Genomic DNA, 20,362 nt, shown 5'->3' with positions numbered 1-20,362 from the left:
TTCTAATTCAAAACTCTTCGATCGTTCTACTTGGGAATATTATTTTAGGGTTAAAGCTCTCATCGTCAATTGTATTGGTCTTAAGTTCATTTATTGTCTTGAGTTCTCGATGGTCTAACATGCCAATTTGTATCGATTATTCGTCCTCCTGATGTTTTGGTGGTTTTTTGTATATGTCTTTCTCGTTGTATGCATTTTGATTTCGTTGACTCATTTCAGACACACCTTAAGCTTGAACGATTTTCATATTTTAATTGAATATATTTCATTTAAGTTTTTGAAAAAACAGGAAATAATAAATCAAATATCAAGTAATAATGTGATAAAAATTCATATCATATTCAAGTAAGTCGTCATACTACAAAGAAAAATAAAGCAAATAAAGTGAAAATCATACAAACAAATCCAACTATTATTATCAAACAGATTCTAATAACATTTTGAGATTTATAGTCTTGAATGAAGAAAAACTAAATGTGTGTTGGAGATGCCCAAGATCCAATCAACTATGTAACCAAATATAGACTTGTTATCATGATAGAGATTATGATAATGAGAAACAAGTCTTTTATTATTTGTTAATCTAAATTGTTCTTAATCGTATGATTATTGTGAGTAGGACATCAATAATTCGTATCGATTAATATATATATGTGATAGTCTTTATTGGATAAAGATTAATAAATCTTATTTATTAAATTACATATATAGATGATGCATATAGTGATGTGATCATTGAACTGACTCTACCGAGAATTTCTAATGGTCGATATTACCTTAAATTGTCAATAGAAAAATTCTCAAGAAAGAATATAATGATTTTCTTTGACCTGAGGTTGTCATAGTAATTGACATGTTAATTATTGTATTTTAATTTTGAACACCTAATACCTTAGGGAGCTAGTTGAAAGGATATTGAATACGATTAAATATTTGCATAATAATTAATGACTAATCAAGATGTGATCCATCAACTTCTGGTAATGAGTTTGAGCTCTTGAAAGAAAGAAGAAATGAGTTTCTTAAGTCATATATGTTAACTTATTAGAGTTTGACAATTGTACCATGCTCTAGAGTTAACAGGAGTTGTAACGACGAAAGAAAAATATTATAATGTTCTAAATGGTTCTTGAAAGTAAAATAATACTTCATACTACCTGGACATTAAAGAGTGTTGTTAAACGCCTATCTTGATTAATATATTAAGAGGAATGTTAATAACACACATTTTAACACACACTTTTCGACATACTCTTTTTAATTGGTTAAAATTCACATGGGTCACACCAAATTTATATGGGATCCACATGATTTGGTGGGACCCATGTAAATTTTAATCAAACAAAAAGAGTGTGTGGAAAAGTGTGTATATATAAATAAATCGAGCATATTTAGTTTTTTTTGACAAATCGAGCATATTTAGTTTTGAAATATATAAAAGGTTCAAATAAACAAATTAGTTTTTTTTTTTTAGTAAGAAATAAATAAATTAGTGAATATTGTTGCAGATATTCTTAATTGATTATATAGATATGTATATATGGAAATCATCAATGGTCAACGGTTGTCATATAGAATTAGTCATACGACATTCTTCATGTAATTATATATAATTATGTGAATCATATTGGTCAATGATCTTTTTAGTAAGAAATGATTTTTTAAATAAATTAACATTAACATGTGTTAATTGCTTTTTATAATGATTGATCATATGAAAGTAAAAGATGATTAAGAAGAGTCAACACGTTCTATTTGATGGTAGTGTATATGACTTATAAATAGACCTCAAGTAATTTGATCACTACACACAACAAAAATCCAAAATACAAATATGCTCTAGTTTTCTTGTTCCACTAAATCATATTGGTCAATGGTCGTTTTAGTAAGAAATGGTTTTTTTCAAATAAATTAACATTAACAAGTGTTAATTGCTTTTTATAATGATTGACCATATAAAAGTAAAAGACCATTAAGATGAGTCAACACCTCCTATATGATGGTACTTTGTATCGCCTATAATTAAGGCCTTAAGTAATTTGATCACTACACACAACAAAAATGCAAAATACAAACATGCTCTAGTTTTCTTGTTCCACTACTCAAAGGTTGATGGTAAAAATTGGTCTCAGTGTGGATACACGTATAATCTCCACATCTTTGAAGAAGTTTTCATGTTTCAAGAGCTGATACGAAGGTACACTTTTAGTATCTAAATATAATTTTTATAATTTAAGCGCAAAATAGATCCAAACTTTAATCCGTTGCGCGTGTTATGAACAATATTTTTACTTCAATTGGTATCATAGCCTTGGGTATTTTGCGTTTCAGTTATAAAAATTATATTTAGATACTAAAAGTGTACATTCGTATCAGCTTTTGAAGTATAAAAATTTCTTCAAAGATGTGAAGACTCTACGTGTATCCACACTGAGACCAATTCTTACCCTTAACCTTTGAGTAGTGGAACAAAAAAACTAGAACATATTTTTATTTTGTATTTTTATTGTGTGTAGTGATCAAATTACTTGAGGTTTATTTATAAGCCAGACCCACTACCATCAAATAGGAGATGTTGAATCATCTAAATGATCTTTTACTTTCACATGCAGTGGCAGATCTTGAATTTATTTCTCAGGGGTGCCAAATATTTGTGGAATATATATTAAAAAGTTTCAAAAAAATATACAATATTGCAAACTGGTGTGGTGGTACAATTTCTTGATTGTAGCATGAGGGATGCCGGTTCAAATCCCACTAGGACCATGTTTTTGTATAAAATTGTAGGGATGCCGGTTCAAATCCCACTAGGACCATGTTTTTGTATAAAATTGTATAAATATGAAGATTTCGCTAAATTGTAGGGATGCCGATTCAAATCCCACTAGGACCATGTTTTTATGAAGATTTCGCTAAATTGTAGGGATGCCGATTCAAATCCCACTAGGACCATGTTTTTGTATAAAATTGTATAAATATGAAGATTTCGCTAAATAATATAAAAATAGGGTGCCAAGGGGATCAAACAGGCGACCTTTAATTGGTTGGCGTTGCAGTGTTCACATGGTCAATTATTATAAAAAGCAATTAACACGTGTAAATGTTAATTTATTTGAAAAACCATTTTTTACTAAAAAGACCATTGACCAATATGATTCACATAATTATATATAATTACGTAAATAATGTCCCATGATTAAATTCTATATGCCATTCATTAACCATTGATGATTTCCATATATACATATGTGTATAATGAATTAAGAATACATGCATCAACATTCACTAATTTGTTTTTTTAGAGAAACAAGCTTAATGCAACAATACATGATGAAATGTTATAATGAATACGGAAACTAGCTTTCGACAAAGCCATCTTAGTTAAGCTATGAGCAACTTCGTTTGCTTGTCTCCTAATGAACTTCACATCAGAGTTCATGAGATCAGTGCCTAACATGTGTATACATTTACTTAACACACTAAATTCCGATACACCAGATTGCGTTCTGTAAATGTTGTCTGGTACCGTCTTGGAATCCACCTCGAAATCCATATTCACCAACTGTAGATCCTTCACCCAGTCCATAGCTTGTAATAGCCCGAGAGCTTCCCTGGCATCAACATCAATGATAGGAGAGAACCAGTCAGTCCAAGCTAACACAAAAGCCCCATTCGCGTCTCTAATGCAGATGCTTATACCCACTCTGTCCATACTTTCCGAAAAAGCGACGTCAACATTGCATTTGTATCTACCTTCAGCCGGTTTTGACTATGTTTCGATTTGAGTACAAGTGTTGTTTGTAGGAGCCGCAACCTTAACATCTTGGGCATTCTTCCAGCTAGCTAAAAATAAAGTAGCTCTGTCGCAAATTGTTTGGCATGTATTAGAGACATCATTCCAAATCTTGCTGTTTCTGTTTTTCCAAATACTCCACACATAAGTGTACCAAAAAAGCATAATTTGCCGTACCCGGTCAAGAATCTCAAGCAGAGTCGAAGCAATGTCACTAGGATTATAAACCAGAGCTGCTATATCATTCCATAAACCCAAACGCTGCCAACATTGCGTGCTTTTTTGACAACGAAACAAAGCGTGAATGTTGTCCTCTTCCTCCGAGTAGAACGAGCATTGTGTGGTGCAATTCACCCCCTTGGCTTGCAATCAGACATGCGATGGGAGGCATCCTGGGTAACTCTCCAAAGGAAGTTTTTGATTCGTGGGGGAGCCTTACATCTCCAAATCTGTTTCCAATTTTCATTCATTCCATGTTGCTCAACAATTTGATTCATGTCAATAATTTTTCTGTATACACTGCGAGCAGAATAAGTTCCTTGCTTCTCAAACTTCCAGACCGGTCTATCATGTTCTCTGTATGCCATTCCTTCAAATTTGGATGAAGAAGGTTCGAAACTTTCATTGCTGCCATGACCGGATTCATGTTGACGGGTCGAAGAATTACATGATTGTTACAAATCCACGACTGATCCCACACATAAATATTAGCGTCACCCCATATACTCCACTTAAAACCGCTTCGAATGACATCTTTAACATTATAAAGGCTTCTCCAGACGAAACTCGGATTATGACTAGGACTTGTTGCCAAGTAATCCGTATTTGAGAAATATCTAGCTTTGAAAAGTCTAGTGATCAAAGAGTCAGGGTGTGTGAGAAACTTCCACGCCTGCTTCCTTAGGATAACTTTGTTAAAAAATTTCATCCCTTTAAATCCCATTCCTCCATAGCTTTTTGGGACTGTAAGCCATTCCCAAGTCATCCAATGCATCCCTCTTCTGCTACTGTTACCATGTCCCCACCAAAAGGCGTTGAGCATTTTTTCAATTTGCTTGATTAAATAATTTGGTAATAAAAATGTACTCATTAAGTATGAAGGGATGGGTTGCATAACGGACTTTATCAAAATTTCTCTTCCTGCTTGCGATAGACATCGACTACTCCATGAATTTATTTTGTTTCAAATGCGATCCTTTATAAATTTAAAGGTAGATGCTTTGCTGCGACCAACCATCGAAGGATCCCCGAGATACTTTCCTGTACCAAGCACTTGTCGAACACCCATAATAGTTGATATGTCATTCTTCGTAACAGCTGGTGTGTTGCAACTAAAAAAGATCTCAGACTTCTGGAGGTTTATAGCTTGCCCAGATGCCGCTTCATAGGATTCAAGGATACCTTTCATGACATTTGGTTCATCTATAGAGCCTTTAAAAAATAGGAAATAGTCATCTGCAAATAATAAATGAGAGATTATTGGTGCGGTTGTGCAGATTTTGATGCCATGAAGAATTCCTTGTCATTCTGCTTTCTTGATAAGTGTCGATAAACCTTTTGCACATAGGATAAAGAGGTATGGTGAGAGGGGAACTCCTTACCTCTTCCAGGAACTAATTTGTTTATTTCTACCTTTTATTTATTTCAAAAATAAATATGCTCAATTTATCTATATATATTATTTGTATTCTTTGTACTAGCAAAAAAATATAATAATATCCCATTTAGAAAATTTATATTTTGTTTGATTAAATTCTTCAATCTAATTATCAAATAATAAAATAATTCTTTAGCAAGAATTAGAACACTCGTTTGTGTGTGTGACCGTGTAGGTTATATACTAAACCGATAATAGATTAATCAAATTAATATATTAATCAAGGAAAGTGTCTAGTAACACTCCGTAACATCCATGTAGTATGAAGTATTATTTTACTTTCAAGAACCATTTGGAACAATATAATATTTTCATCTGTCGTTACAAATCTTGTTAACTCTAGAACATGGTACAATTGTCAAACTCTAATAAGTTAACATATCTGACTTAAGAAACTCATTTCTTCTTTCTTTCAATTTTTCTGGCCTGAGTTTTAATTTTATCATAGAGCTCAAACTCATTATCAAGAGTTGATGAATCTCATCTTGATTAGTCATTAATTATACATGTATTAACCGTATCCAATATCCTTTCAACTATAACTCTAAGGTATTAGGTGTTCAGAATCAAAATACAAGAAATAACATGTCAATTACTATGACAATCTCTTGCAAAAGAAAATCGTTATATTCTTTCTTGAGAATTTTTCTATTGACAGTTTAAGGTAATATCGACCATTAAGAATTCTCAGTTGAGTCAGTTCAATGATCACATCACTATATGAATCATCTATATATGTAATTTAATAAATAAGACTTATTAATCTTTATTCAATAAAGCTTATCACATATATTTTGATCTATACGAATTATTGATGTCCTACTCGCAATACCCATACGATCAAGAACAATTTATATTAAAAAAGAATAAAAGACTTGTTTCTCATTATCATAATTTCTATAATGATAACAAGTCTATAGTTTTAATCTAAGACGTTATCAAGTTTAACTATTTCACTAAATAATAAACAAAATAATGAATAGTTATTAAGTTTAAAATTGGTTACATAATTGATTGAATCTTGGGCATCTCTTCAACAATGTGGCCCAAAATTTGGAGTAGACATCAATACTTAAGTGAGGGAGAAAGGATTTTTTTTAAAGTGCAACCGATTTTAAATAAAATACCGTAAAATAGGAGCAATTATGTGTTATAAGCCCAATTCCTAAAAAAATAAAATGTATTATAAACCCAAAAAATATTTTGATTAGCGGTGGGAGTTGGGTAGCTCAATATGTTTGAGCTAAAAGATAAGGAGTTGAAAGTCCTTGGTTTAAACCCAGGCAAAAGAGACAAATTAATTGAACAACTAATTACTAACCTTTAGCATTAAAAAAACAAAATTTGATTTGTTCAATTTTAATTCCATTTGTTTTTTATAATTATTTTGAGTTTAAAGGTTAAAATATTAAAGGAATGACTCAAAAAATAATATGAAAAACATTTTGACTATATTTTTCCCACCCTATATGTTTCTCACGCGGCCTATTTTTTTTCTTCCCAAAATACCCTTGGTTCGAATTATATAATCCAAACAAGATTTTCAGAAATTTTCGGATTATATAATCCGAAAATGTCTTTTACCAGATTTTTAATTTGACTTTGGTTTATTTTATATTATTTAGATACGCAAATCATAAAATAAATGCAAAAATAAAAGGGAAAAATGATAAACATAAAATTTCATGTTATTATTATATCAATACATTTAGAACAAAGTCGAAGCTTAAAGCTTATAATAACAGAATATTATATTGATAGTCAACCTTGCACCCAAACAAACCAACCTGACACCCAGACAAACCGCACTTCTTTGCAGCGCGTTTCCTTTCTCGTTGACTGTTCATCCAATCCCTGATTTTTCAAAGTAGCATTTTTTTATGAAAGGCCAACGATGTAAACACATTGTTGTAGAAAGAAGAGGAGGAGAGGGGGAGAGAGTGTGAGATGATGGTGTGAGAAATGGTGAAGATTTGAAGCCTATTTATAAGGGAAAATTATGCGTATAGTGTATCTTCACTTAATGCTGGGTCAAAAAACGTGTTTCAAAGGGGTTTTACCAGCCATTAATGCTGTTTAAAACCTTTGAAAATGTGTTTTATGTGGTGCAGACCACCGACTAAAACATTGACTTGGTTCAGATTATATAATCCAAAATCCTACACATGGTGTTCGGATTTTTTAATCCGAATTTATTCAATAATGGGTGAAAAATGAGAGAAACTTCGTACTTTATGTAGGGTGAGGAACATTTCGGATTATATAATCCAAAAATGTTTAGGACATGATTTTTTTTCTATGGTTCACATTGCATCGACAATTTTTGTGGTCCAGGACATCCAGATACCTCTATAAATATGTGTCCATGTTTTCTTTACCAGAAACCACACAAAAAAACCATGGAAAACTTTGTCTTTGATCCGAACACCAAGCTAGTTGTAGTTTACTACAACGGGGGGAAACCACCCCATCTGTTCAAGATTCACACTGATGTCACCCTCTCCGGGTTGATAGGTCAGCTGGATCAAATCAACAGCCAACTCAACTACAGAGACACACAAATAGTGGATGGTGTTGAGTATCGACGTCCATTGACTGACTCAGCCGGGAGTGTGCGGTTCAGCCGGATGAAGCTCATGAACGAAGACGACGTGATAACCATCTTCTCAATCTTTGGTAAGTATAGTACTAGAGGGCCTATCAAGTTGGAAACTTCATTGGTCAGATTTGTTGAACAAATTCAGAAAAGTCTGGATTCGGCCCACAAACTATGAAGATATTAGGGCACTCCTGGACGCACCATACAAAGATATTAATTTAGCTGATCCGTGATGATGTGCTTTGTTTTATATAATTACGTATTTTATGTTGTTTTTATTATGTGTTTTATGTTATTGAATTATGTTTTATATATGGTTAGTTATATGTTGTTGAATTAAGTTGTTTTATTATGTTTTAAATAATATATATATATTATTTAAATTTTCATTATGTTTTACTTTACGCCAAAGATGTTCATTTAAAAGCTAAAATTTGAAGATCATTCATTAAACACAATTTTATAGGGTGTAAGTACAATTCAGATTATATATTTCGAATTCATTCAGCATAGGATTCTTTTGTGTGTACACATTGCATCGACAATTTCTGTGGTCCACAACATCCAGATACCTCTATATATAAGTGTTTGTGTTTTCATTACCAGCAACACAAACACAGACACACACACACACACACACACACACACACACACACACACACACACAAAATCATGGAAATTTTTGTCATTGTGCTGAAGATCTTTCTCATTCGGTCACAAATAGATAGCTCTATATTTGACTGCATAATGAAGATCTTCAACATGTTGTCAAAAATATATAGATAGATAGATAGATCGATACAAAGCATGATGAAGTTCTGAACTTGATCTAGTTGCAGATCTAATCCCGAAGAGGTTCTTATAAACTTGGTCTAGTCGGCCTGCCGAACGAAATATGTCAGTTGGCAGGCTGCAGGATCAAGTTCAAAATCACCTCTTCGAGCACCATCCAAGAATATTATGTTGTTTATGTTGTTTTAAGCTGTTTACTTAATTTTTTTTGATGCCTTTTTTAATTTTTTTTCATGTCATCATCCATGAAAACCCTCCAAAAACACAGCATGAGGTTGTTTGGATTATATCATCTGAATTTGTTTTAGATAGTTTCAGATTATATAATCCGCAAACCCTCAGTTTTTTGGACGGTGGCATTTCACCAAAGGTTTAGACGATTAGTGGAGTGTTTAATGCATTGGACGGTTGGACGGAGGAAAACGTGTCATTTGACTTTAGTTATCACATAAGACTTGTTTTAGGCTATAAATAGGCTATCACATAAGACTTGTCATGGTCATTGCTGACCATTCATATATAATCCCTACAACTGCTTTGCAGCTTATGTGGGGATTATACGACGGTCAACAGAGACCTTTGACATCAAAGAAAACACAAAAAACCACACTTCGAAATAATTCGGATTTTATAATCTGAAATATGCTAACAATCTGGTTGAGGTTATATAATTCGAACCAGGGGTATTTTGGTCTTTTTTGCAGAGTACATGAGAATAGCATAAAGTGAGAAAAGAAATAGTCAAATATTTTTAGCACAACACCATACAACTTGGATTGGGCCGAGTCAAAGTAGGTCGAGTAACCTATTTTTCAATATTTAATTATCATCCCTTGGAGTGAAGGCAAAACCTAAATTTTATGATATAAATACAACTCTATATTTCGACTTGTGTATCCGTGGTGGTAGCTTTGATCCATTACATTTTTTTAATCAGAGAAAGCACAGTTGAGATAGTATGAGTTCATTATCTCTTCTTTGTATTTCTCCACTGTATTTATCTGATTAAAGAAAGTTATTGGATCATCAAATATTTGGTGTCACAACTAGTATGTTCTTCCAAATTTTTGTTGGTGTCTTTTTTCGTCGTATATTATTTTTTTTTTTTTTTGTAGATTTGACTGTTTTATTATGAATACACAACAACTATTGTTTTATATAAATTGATTTATGCATATGGCAAATTCTCTCAGTTGACACTTTTCTCACTCTTTTCTTATTCTCCTATGTCGTGGTTTTTCTGATGTGTCGAAAACATTGGAAGTATTTGTCTTCAAGCTCTTGAGTTTCTTCTTTATTTCTTGTTCAATCTTGGATTCTCAGCTACATATGTTTCATCACATATTTATCTATTAAGATCTTTTTTTTTTGCCCTCTTTTTGCAATTTTTTTTTATGGTATTTGTGATCCATTGATCAAAATTGCAATTCTACTCAAGATTGTTCAGACGAATAACCTGGTCAAAAGTTGGCTATGCCTCAATTTCTGGTGGTGGTTGAAGGCTCAAAGACTTTATTGTCTTGAGTTCTCTGTGGTCTAACCTGCCAATTTGTATTGGTTATTCCTTCTCTTGATGTTGTTTTGACGGTTTCTTGTATTGAATATTTTGAAAAAAATAGGACATAATCAAATCAAATATAACGTAATAATATGATAAAAATTCATATCATATTCACATAAGTTGTCGTACTACAAAGAGAAAAATAGAGCAAATAAAAATTTGTTACTTTGCTAGAGTTGGTAGTTCTTATACCTTCCTATGCTAATGAAAATTTGTTGATCCAACAAAAAAAAATTTATTTCTTTAATTTATTTTTGTCTAATTAATTTTATTTCATTAGGAAGTGCTCTCCAAAAAAACAGTGGAAATTTAATTTATCTTTTTAATTAATTAATTAAATCGTTTAAAAAAAAAAAGAAAAATTAGTATTACTGGCGGATTTTTCTGCCATTATTGTTTGTGATTACTGACGGATTTAACATTTAATATTAATTGGAAGCAAAATTACTGGCGGATTTAGTGGACAGTATTATTGGCCGTAACATTACCGGTGGAATAAAACAACCATTATTAATTAGTTAAATTTCCTATATTACGTTATTGTCGTATTTTTCCGTCAGTAATTACTGGCAGATTATTCCGCCAGTGATTACTGAAGGAAAAAATCCCTCAGTATTGCTTCCTCAAATCACCCCCAACACTACTGAGGGAATATTCCGCCAGTAATATTACCGACGCCAATATTGCCGAGGGATCATTTTTGTCACAAAAGCCTCCAGTAATGTGTATTACTGAGGGATTTAATTCATTACTGTGGGATTTATTTTGCCAATAATAATAACCAAAATTCTTGTAGTGAAACTCATAGAAACAAATTCAACTATTAACAAAGAGATTCAAATTATATTTTGAGATTATAGTCTTGAATAAGGAAAAACTAAATGTGGCCCAAAATTTGGAGCAAACATCAATACTTGAGTGAGTGAGAAAGGAATTTTTAAAAATACAACCAAGTTCAAATAAAATAGTGTAAAATAGAAGCAATTATGTATTATAAGTCCAAAAAAAATTTGATTAGTGGGGGAGTTGGTAACTCAAAAGGGTCGAGCTAACGAATAAGAAGTTGGAGGTCCTTGGTTTAAATTCGGATGAAAGAAAAATTAACCGACCAACTAATTACTAACTTTTGTAATTAAAAAAAAGAAATTTTGATTAGTTAAATTGTAATTCTATTTATTTTTTATAATTATTTTGAGTTTAAAGGTTAAACTGCGAATTGATTGACACAAAAAACCATATGAAAAAATATTTTTACCCCAACCCTATACAACCCGGATTGGGCCGAGTCGAAGTAGGCGGAGTAACTCTTTTTTCAATTTCTAATTGTCTTGTTTTTTTAAGGAATTCTTAATTTCTAATTATCATCACTAGAGTGAAGGAAAAACCTAAATTTTATCATATAAATACAACTCTATATTTCGACAACTTTTTTTTTGGCAGTGTATATTTCGACAACTAGTAAATCTGTGGTGGTGGCGGCTTTGATCCTTTGAATTTTTTTAATAAGAGAAATCACACTTTAGGGAGCATGAGATCTTTTTCTCTTCTTCATATTTCTCCATTGTATTTCTCTTACTAAAGAAATTTATTGGCTCGTCAAATATTTGTTGTAAGTTTCTTGTTTATTTCCCATTCCATTGTAAAAGTTCTCAACATATTTTTTATCACGAATTTATCTATTCAGATTTATTTATGGTATTTGTGATCTAACTGAATACTCCATTGATCGAAATTGCATTTCTACTCATCCGACCAATATTTTTTATTTGGTTAGATTATTTGCATATAACCAATTTTTCCTTGATATTTAAGGTGCTTAATTTTTTTGCTGAACATTTCCTAATTAGAAGGGAGCGGTATCATATGATAATGTTCAAATGTTTAAATACTTTTAAAGTTTCCACTTTTGCCTTTTCTTTCTTCTTGATTTGAATGAAAATTTATTTAGTGATATGTTTCATGCACTATATGTTCTAATCTTTATGTGATTAACCCATGAAATACAATCCAAAAGATGAAAGTTTAGTATAAGATGTAATAATTGTTAAGGACATTGTTTCATCAATCCTGGTACACATATCATGCAACTTGAATACAGTACTCATTTTCATTTTGGTCGATTACTTGTTGGGATTAGGAGACAAGAGTGCTTCATCTGCCATGTCATGTTTCAGTCCCTTATTGGTATAAGAATCCATTCTTATTCTCATTTTGTGAGTTGAAAAAGTCCATTGCATTCTGATATATGATTTACTTTTTATTTGAAGCATCTATGACATTGAAGCTTGCCAGTGGTGTAAGAATTCAAGATAAGAAAAAGTTAGATTTCTTGATAAATAAAATGTTGTGCACATAGGATAAATTGATGCAAGAACACTTTGAGATCGACGGTTTAAACGGCTATACCAATAGTGCCGGACACAATCGATGACCAAAATGATTGTTAAGTCGTGTGTTTAAATTGCGGTAGTAGTTGTGGTGCAAACTTTGATATTGCATAAAAGCACGGGCAACTGTGGCCAATTCGGGTAACATTAGAAGTCATACTTGCAGCTAGCTCAATTTAGCAGTCATCACATTGTACGTCAATTTAGCAGCATTTGATTGTTTTCAGGTAATTTTAAAACTGAAACTCAATTCCATTGTCTTGAAGTCATACTGAAACTTGAGAGAAGAAGAAATTTAACAATTGTATTGAATGAATTCAAAAATCTGATTTTCACAAAGTCTTATCACAACTATTTATAGTCTCTGCTATCTACAATCATCTAATCAATCATGGTTATAGATTTAACTAACTCTAGTACAATCCTTTAAAAGAAAAAGCAAAATATATTAAAAGGCTCTAAGACGTGCAAGAACATAGCGAAATTACAAGTTACAACCAAGCTCAAATTGAAACAAATAAAATGCCGACTATTATCACCAAAAGCTAACAAACTCCACGAACTAAAAACAACATCTTTCAGTAAAGAAAACATGTAATGCATGACAGTATATCTACCAATTCCTAACAAAACAGACGCTGTTGTTCCGCTACAACCCCATGAAATTGCAAGATTACAGGCTCAAATATTGTAAACCACCTACTCAAGTTATATCAAATCCCTTTAATCCAAAATGTCCCATTCATCCATTCATCACCTTCTGCTGCCAATTCACAACTCCAAAACCAACCAGAAACGCAGATATATGCAGCAATCAGTCAGAAGACTAAACCAAACCGAACTAAAGCTTCTCAGAAAATAAAAAAAACCACCGGCACTGGCATACGTCCACTACCTAATCCACAAACAGTACCTGCCAAGCACAAAATTCAGCATAAACCTTAAAACCCCACTGCCAAAATCCTCCCACCATATCAAATGCTACTCTTAACCGTGCCTCTATTTGACCAACTACCTCGCACCACAAAACAACAAAACAACCTCCCCTTCGTTCCTCCTCGACACTTTACACTACTTCCACAACTCCTAAACATGCTAAAGGGTTTGTCCACCACTGTTCCAAGTCGTACTTCACGCCTTTTGATTTTACTCTTAGCCAATATATTCCATGATAATACTCTAACTTAGTCAATTAACAAATCCATCTTCATCTCGTTTTTCTGAAAAATCCTTGTGTTTCTCTCTTTCCAAATACTCTACAAACACCCTACCACACATCGTAAAGCATCCGTGCTAATTATTGTGATCTTGTGCAAGTTGTCTTTCGATGGAATTCTGTTTTGATGCACTTGCCAAGCAAACACTGCCACTTTTAAAGGAATTCATTTATGCCATAGATTTTTACCGGGAAGTTGCACCCCCACATTGCTGTCTTGCTTTAAGACATTATATGCAGACTTAAGGGAATAGGAACGCGACGGGTCCACTCCCCACACCACACAATCATTGCCTTCTTCTGAAAAAATGACCGCTCACTAACAAACTAATTGCATAACCCAAAGCTTATCCTATGTCAATACCATATTTAACATACAATGTTGTTGCAGAGACCTTTAAAACCTTTAGATTGCAGTCGCACTTGCAGTTTCAGACCGCAATTTAGAACTATGTTCTCCGCACCATATAGTTAGCAGCATCTGACTATTACATGCCTCAATCAAATAGAAGTGAAAATTCTTGGATTTTGATTAAAATCAGTTTAAAGTTTAAACCTTATGCATTGTACTTACCCTTTTGACTAAAATAAACTAAGCTGTGAATAAATACAGGTTTAGCACATAATAAATACTCGTAATAGTATGTAAACTAGATTACCGAAGGGGACCAGAAGCACATGGTGAAGATTTGGTTGAATTCAAGTGTGTATATATTGTGCTTAATCCAATAGTTGGGACCTTAACTTTCTTGATGTTGCTATACTCTAATTCATTCATCACAGTACAGTAGACCAATTCAGTAGATGAGAATCAGGTCATAACAACATATAATCCAACAAAAACATAACAACATTAAATGATGAAACGGAAATTAACAAGATATGAGCATATTGATACAAATTTCTTAAGCTAACAAATATTCTTGAGCAATACATGAAACCCTACATTGATATAAACTTGAAAATTTCTTAAAAACTTCCATCATTCCCTCCCTACAAATTTGAATGCACGATTCCATCATAACATGGGCACAAGACAACAAGTTTTCCTCGGAGTACCCTGTACACATCTTCAAATCATTGCTCCAAAAGGGATACCTTTCAACAACAAACCTTGCACAATACACGGAACAAGCAGCAATCAATGAAGGCTTGTAGTCGCACACAATGGAATGATTTGTCAAGCTAAGTTCCGAAAAGAAAAACACCATGTTCTGCATGATCTTGTCTTCATCAGAAGAAACACATGCCCTTATGTTTCTAACAAGAAAAACATAAGGTGTTGGAACCGTTAAAATCCAACCAAGTTCTTGCAGGATAAGCTTCTCCATTTGACATATTTCTTCTGGCATATAAATATAATCAGCCATGTATTCAACGTCGTAAACACCAACCGCTCTTCTTTGTTCATACTTGGAAGCCAACAACAACGAAGCGAGACCGATAAGTTTAAGTTTCTCCATCGTCTTGATTTCAAAATTGATTTTGGAAAGTACTCGGTCAAGGATGTTGACACAGAGATAAAACGTTTCCGGCATCAGCTTTTGTTCGTAGTGTGTTTGTATCAACCAATCTACCACATTCTTTCTCATTTGAGAATCTACCTTGAACCCGTTTCCATTGATTTGAGACTCTTGAAGGTGATAAAATCTGTATAGATCATCATCATAATCACTAAACTTTATTTCATTGGAGATGAGTTTTTCTGAATCATGTAAACTTGAAACTTTGGAGTGAAAACAAAGCATGTTGTCGAAACAAGAGAGAAACGATAGAGAAAAGGGACAGTGGTAGTAGGGAGCAAAAAAAAAAAAACGAGAATGGAGGAAGAGAAGAATGTGTATTAGGGTTGTGTATCGTAGGGTTTTGTTTCCTTTCTGAAAGAATGTTATCGTAAGCTATTTATAACTATTTGACCTAATTCAAAATATAATTTCACCAAGTCGGTTCGTATGAAATTTCTTAGAAGGATCTGTATTTTATTTTTGACGGTTTGGAAGGATTTATCTTGTTGAGCCACTAGTGCGAGGTAATTATATACATACTAGACTTTTGACCCGTGCGTCGCACGAGTTTTCTCGATTATAATAGAGACCAATAAATAATTTTAACATTGATATAGTAGAAAATATTTTCTTTAAAAAAAAACGCAAGAGGATAGGAATAAAATTGGTGTGCAATGCATTTTTTTAGATGAAATTTGTTAGGTTAAATAATTTCAAACCTAATAAAGCAAATGAGCGGGAAAAAATTAGGTTAAGTTGCTGCAGACGTAACAAAATTAATAAATAAGGATAAGGATGTGTGTGATTTTTTAAGTGTTATATCTCAAAATATAATTTCACTAAGTCGGTCGTATGAAATTTCTTAGAAGGATCAATATTTTATTTTTGACGGTTTGGTAGGATTTATCTCATTGAGTAGTCTTTTTGGTCTAACTAGTTAAAAGAGCAGTGCGAGATAATATATATGTGTGTGTGATTTTTTTTCTTTTTAAATATGATTCGACATTTTAATTCTAATTATTTTCTTTTTGAAGGGAATTATAATTATTAATTTGTTTTCAAGTTTTAACTTTCGTTAAACTTAATTTTAAATTATATTAAATTCGACATGACTTTTTATCAAATTTAATAGATAATTGTCGATGAACACACATTGGTAAAGAGTTGACTCACGCATAAGGTTGTCGGTTCAATTGTCGATGTCGATGAGACGACATCTTTAGTGGGGGATTTGTAAGTACCTTTGTAAATGCTCTTTGAGCTTAAGGTTTGTCCCGACCCTAGTGATCGCATCTAAAACTCACCTAAACTTATTGTAGCCGATCGACTCTAATAGATAATTCATTTTTTGAAATAATAATTTGATATAGAAAATATTAAGTTACTATTTGAGTAAAATGAAATTATTATTATTATTATTATTATTATTATTATTATTATTATTATTATTATTATTATTATTATTATTTTTATATGTAAGCTAGAGATAACTGATACATCAACGTGAGTCTGAAATATCCTAACTACTTACCCACCTTGGATCTAGTGTTGTAAGAATTGAATTTGTTGAGTTGTTTCTTCTGCTTCTTCGTTAGAGAAAGCGTAGGAGCTTCTACTGTGATAATGTTAATTTGGCCATAAGACGAATTTTTTTTTGCTCAACCACCCTTGGATCGAGTGTTGCAGGAATTGATTTTGTTGAGTTGTTTCTTCTTATTCTTCGTCGGAGAGGACCCTTTGGTCGGGTTTGGTATGATGCCTTTGATCTCGAGGAGGAGCACACTCCCAGCAAAAAAAATTACAAAGATAATGACTTATTTTAGTTACACCCCATGAAATTTAAGTTACACCCCTATTTGACAAAAATACCCTTCAATCCTTTTTAAATTTTCAGCAATTACCCTCTTCCTTTTTCCTCCTCTTCATCTTCTACTGCATTCAATAAAAACAATTGCACTCAATTTTCACTGTTGAACATAATTAAACTTTTACAAATCATCTTGGTTTTACCTAAATTTCGTAGTGTACGTGAAACATAATCACTGCAACACATTCAATACTTAGGGCAATTAAAAACATGAAAAGAAATTGAAAAGTGTTACTTAATTCACATGAATTAGTTACTTAAGTGATTTTTCTTCTGCACCTTGGTTGCACTTAGAATGGATCAGTCCGAAATCTAGGAACATATCGAAGAGCAATTTAGACAAATTCACCGATTCATAGCATACATGAATTCAAGGTAGTTTATTGAAGTTAAAAGAAAAGATTGCAATTGAAAAATTTACTACGTGAACTAAATTCACTTACACCAACGTAAATTGAGTTCACGTTAAAATTATATATAATTTATAAGTTAAAACAGATCACGTAAGTGTTAATTTATGTGACAAAGGGCAACTTCGGTAAAACGAGAAAATACTAATCAATTTTGGGTGTAACTGGATGTTTTTGGGGTGTAAATAAAAAAACTCAAAGATAATTGATAAATATGGACAAATAGATTTGTTTGTAACAAAATCCACAAGTTGAAGCCCAACATCCGAAAACAATATATAAACTGAACAAGAGAAACAAACCCTAAAATCGAGTTTCTCAATACAAGTTCAAGCAATAAAAATAGAAAACCCTAATCTAATAAACACAAACTCAGAGTAAGGACAATCACTTCCAAGTTCACCGGTGAGGCTACCTCATCCTCTGTGTTTTTCTGAATCTAATTATTAGATATAGTAATGACACGAATTTCTTATGCTTTCATAAATATATATATATTTTTTTTGTTAGGAAGGGAAAACCACAATTTCTTATATTGTGCTTATGCTAATTTACAGGAAAAATGGCAACTTTAGTGGAACGTCCTGAGAGAATTAAGCCGAAGGGAAATCATTATTTTACAATGTGGAAAACAATATTTGAGATTGATACGAAATATAGGCTAATCGAGCAGATTGGGCGAGGGTCGTATGGCGTGGTGTGCTCAGCCATCAATAAGGAGACCAACGAGAAGTCGCAATTAAGAAGATTAGCAATGTATTTTATAATTTAGTTGAGGCCCTTAGAGCTTTAAGGGAGATAAAGTTGCTTAGACATGTCCGGCACATATGTGATCACTTTGAAAGATGTTATGATACTAGACCAAAAAAACAACTTGTTTTAAGGATGTCTACTTTGTCTATGAACTCATGGATACTGATCTTCATCGTGTTATCAAGTCCTCTGAGCCAATTTCCAATGACCATTGTCGATATTTCTTGGCGCAGGTACTAATTTCAATTCCTCATATTTTCCGTTATTTCTATTGGCTTTACATTTTCAGTCAAAACTCAAATTAAAGGTAGTTGGTGTTGAATGAGTATACACTGTCATTCTTATAGAATGTATGAACTAGAGGATGAAAATCATTGGCCCAAGTTGGGAAATTAATGTGAGCTTAACATTGATTATTGATTAAAATAATAAAGTTCTTGTGAAAAGATTCAAAAGAGCCTATTATGAGCTATAATTTTCTTGTCTGCATTTTTTTAATATATGTTTTTGAGTATATTGTTGATCACCATTGATAATAGGAATAGTAATATACTAGTACAAAGCAATTCACTTAGTTTACGTATCTTTCTGATTGTTACTAATCATAAACTCTTATTTTAGCTGCTTGAAGGTCTTGATCATCTTCATTCTGCAAATATTCTTCATCGTGACCTGAAGCCTGCAAATTTGCTCATTAATGAAAATTGTGATTTGAAGATGTGACTTCGGACTTGCGCCTCGGACCAATCAAGTTAATGGCGAGATTATGACAGAGTATATTGTCACGCGTTGGTATCGTGCTCCAGAGCTTCTATTAGCATGTGACAATTACGGAACATCCATCCGTAGGATGCATTCTTGCTGAGATTCTTGGTAGAAAGCCAATTTTCCCTGGAAAGGATTTGTTGCACCAAATGAAACTTCCCTATACATAGGGGACACACTTCTCTCAGCTATACCCACAAGCAGATCCATTAGCCATAGATTTGTTACAAAAAAATGCTTGTGTTTGATACAACTAAAAGAGTTACTATATTAGAAGCAATGCAACATCGATATATGGTTCATCAGTATGATGATCCATGGGGTAACCTTCCTGCTCAAGTTCTAGTCAATCCTCACATTGATGAAAATTTGGATGAAGAGATGATTAGGGAAATGACGTGGAATGAGATGCTTCGTTACCACCCTGAAGCTGCTTAGCAAGGTTTTAAATAACGGTAACGGTTGCGGTCACGGTCGCGTTAACGTTTTCATGGTTTCGGACTGTCATGGACGTTGCGTACATATTGCGGTCGTTGTGGTGTGAATTAATCACAATGTTGCACAAAACCACAAATCTTGTTAAAAGTCAATAAGTTAGTGACATTCATTAGTTTGGGATTCCCTCACCTAACCCAACTACGCCCAATTCCTCTCACCTCACCTTCTTCTTTCTTCTTTCTCTCTTCTTTCTCACAAAACAGAAGCAAGCAGCCACATATTGACACAAAATGAATATTTTATCTGTAAGGTCCAAACTCTCATACACAGATTCCACACAAAGACACAATCAACTCAACTTAAAGTCCCATTTTTTCCCCTCTAAAATCTCATCTCATCTCTGATACAAATTTACAGAACAACACCCAAATTAAGAGTGAGAGTGAAATTAGTTAGAGGAGGCCATGAAGATTGAAGAGGAGGCAATGAAAATTGAATAATGAAGCTAAAGAAAAGAAACAGATGAAGTTTTTGCATCCGTAACTATGTTTCGCAGTTGTAACGGTCGGTTTCGCGGCTGTAACGGCGAGTTTTGTGGTCGTAACGGTGTTTTGAGGCT

The 20,362-nt window shown here is 32.9% G+C and overlaps 2 protein-coding genes and 2 pseudogenes across 2 annotated transcripts; 2 read left to right on the top strand and 2 right to left on the bottom strand.

Annotated features, from left to right (window-relative positions):
* Window positions 1-3,298: 3,298 nt before the first annotated feature.
* On the bottom strand, window positions 3,299-3,712 carry LOC146938741 (uncharacterized). The gene has a single exon (XM_085749679.1). It carries the CDS (start codon window positions 3,710-3,712, stop codon window positions 3,299-3,301), a length of 414 nt encoding a protein of 137 aa, XP_085605805.1.
* A 4,137-nt stretch (window positions 3,713-7,849) lies between these two features.
* Window positions 7,850-8,224, top strand: LOC146938740 (uncharacterized). The gene has a single exon (XM_085749678.1). The coding sequence runs from the start codon at window positions 7,850-7,852 to the stop codon at window positions 8,222-8,224; it is 375 nt and encodes a 124-aa protein (XP_085605804.1).
* Window positions 8,225-14,834: 6,610 nt separating this feature from the next.
* On the bottom strand, window positions 14,835-15,857 carry LOC146938739 (G2/mitotic-specific cyclin S13-7 pseudogene; annotated as a pseudogene).
* Window positions 15,858-18,349: 2,492 nt separating this feature from the next.
* LOC146938738 (mitogen-activated protein kinase 7-like) lies at window positions 18,350-19,743 on the top strand (annotated as a pseudogene).
* Window positions 19,744-20,362: the final 619 nt, after the last annotated feature.

This window comes from Medicago sativa, chromosome 3, assembly GCF_051527215.1.
Source record: "Medicago sativa cultivar Bolivia chromosome 3, Bolivia_mono, whole genome shotgun sequence".
Classification (NCBI taxonomy): domain Eukaryota; kingdom Viridiplantae; phylum Streptophyta; class Magnoliopsida; order Fabales; family Fabaceae; genus Medicago; species Medicago sativa.
This window is presented reverse-complemented; position numbering and strand designations above follow the sequence as displayed.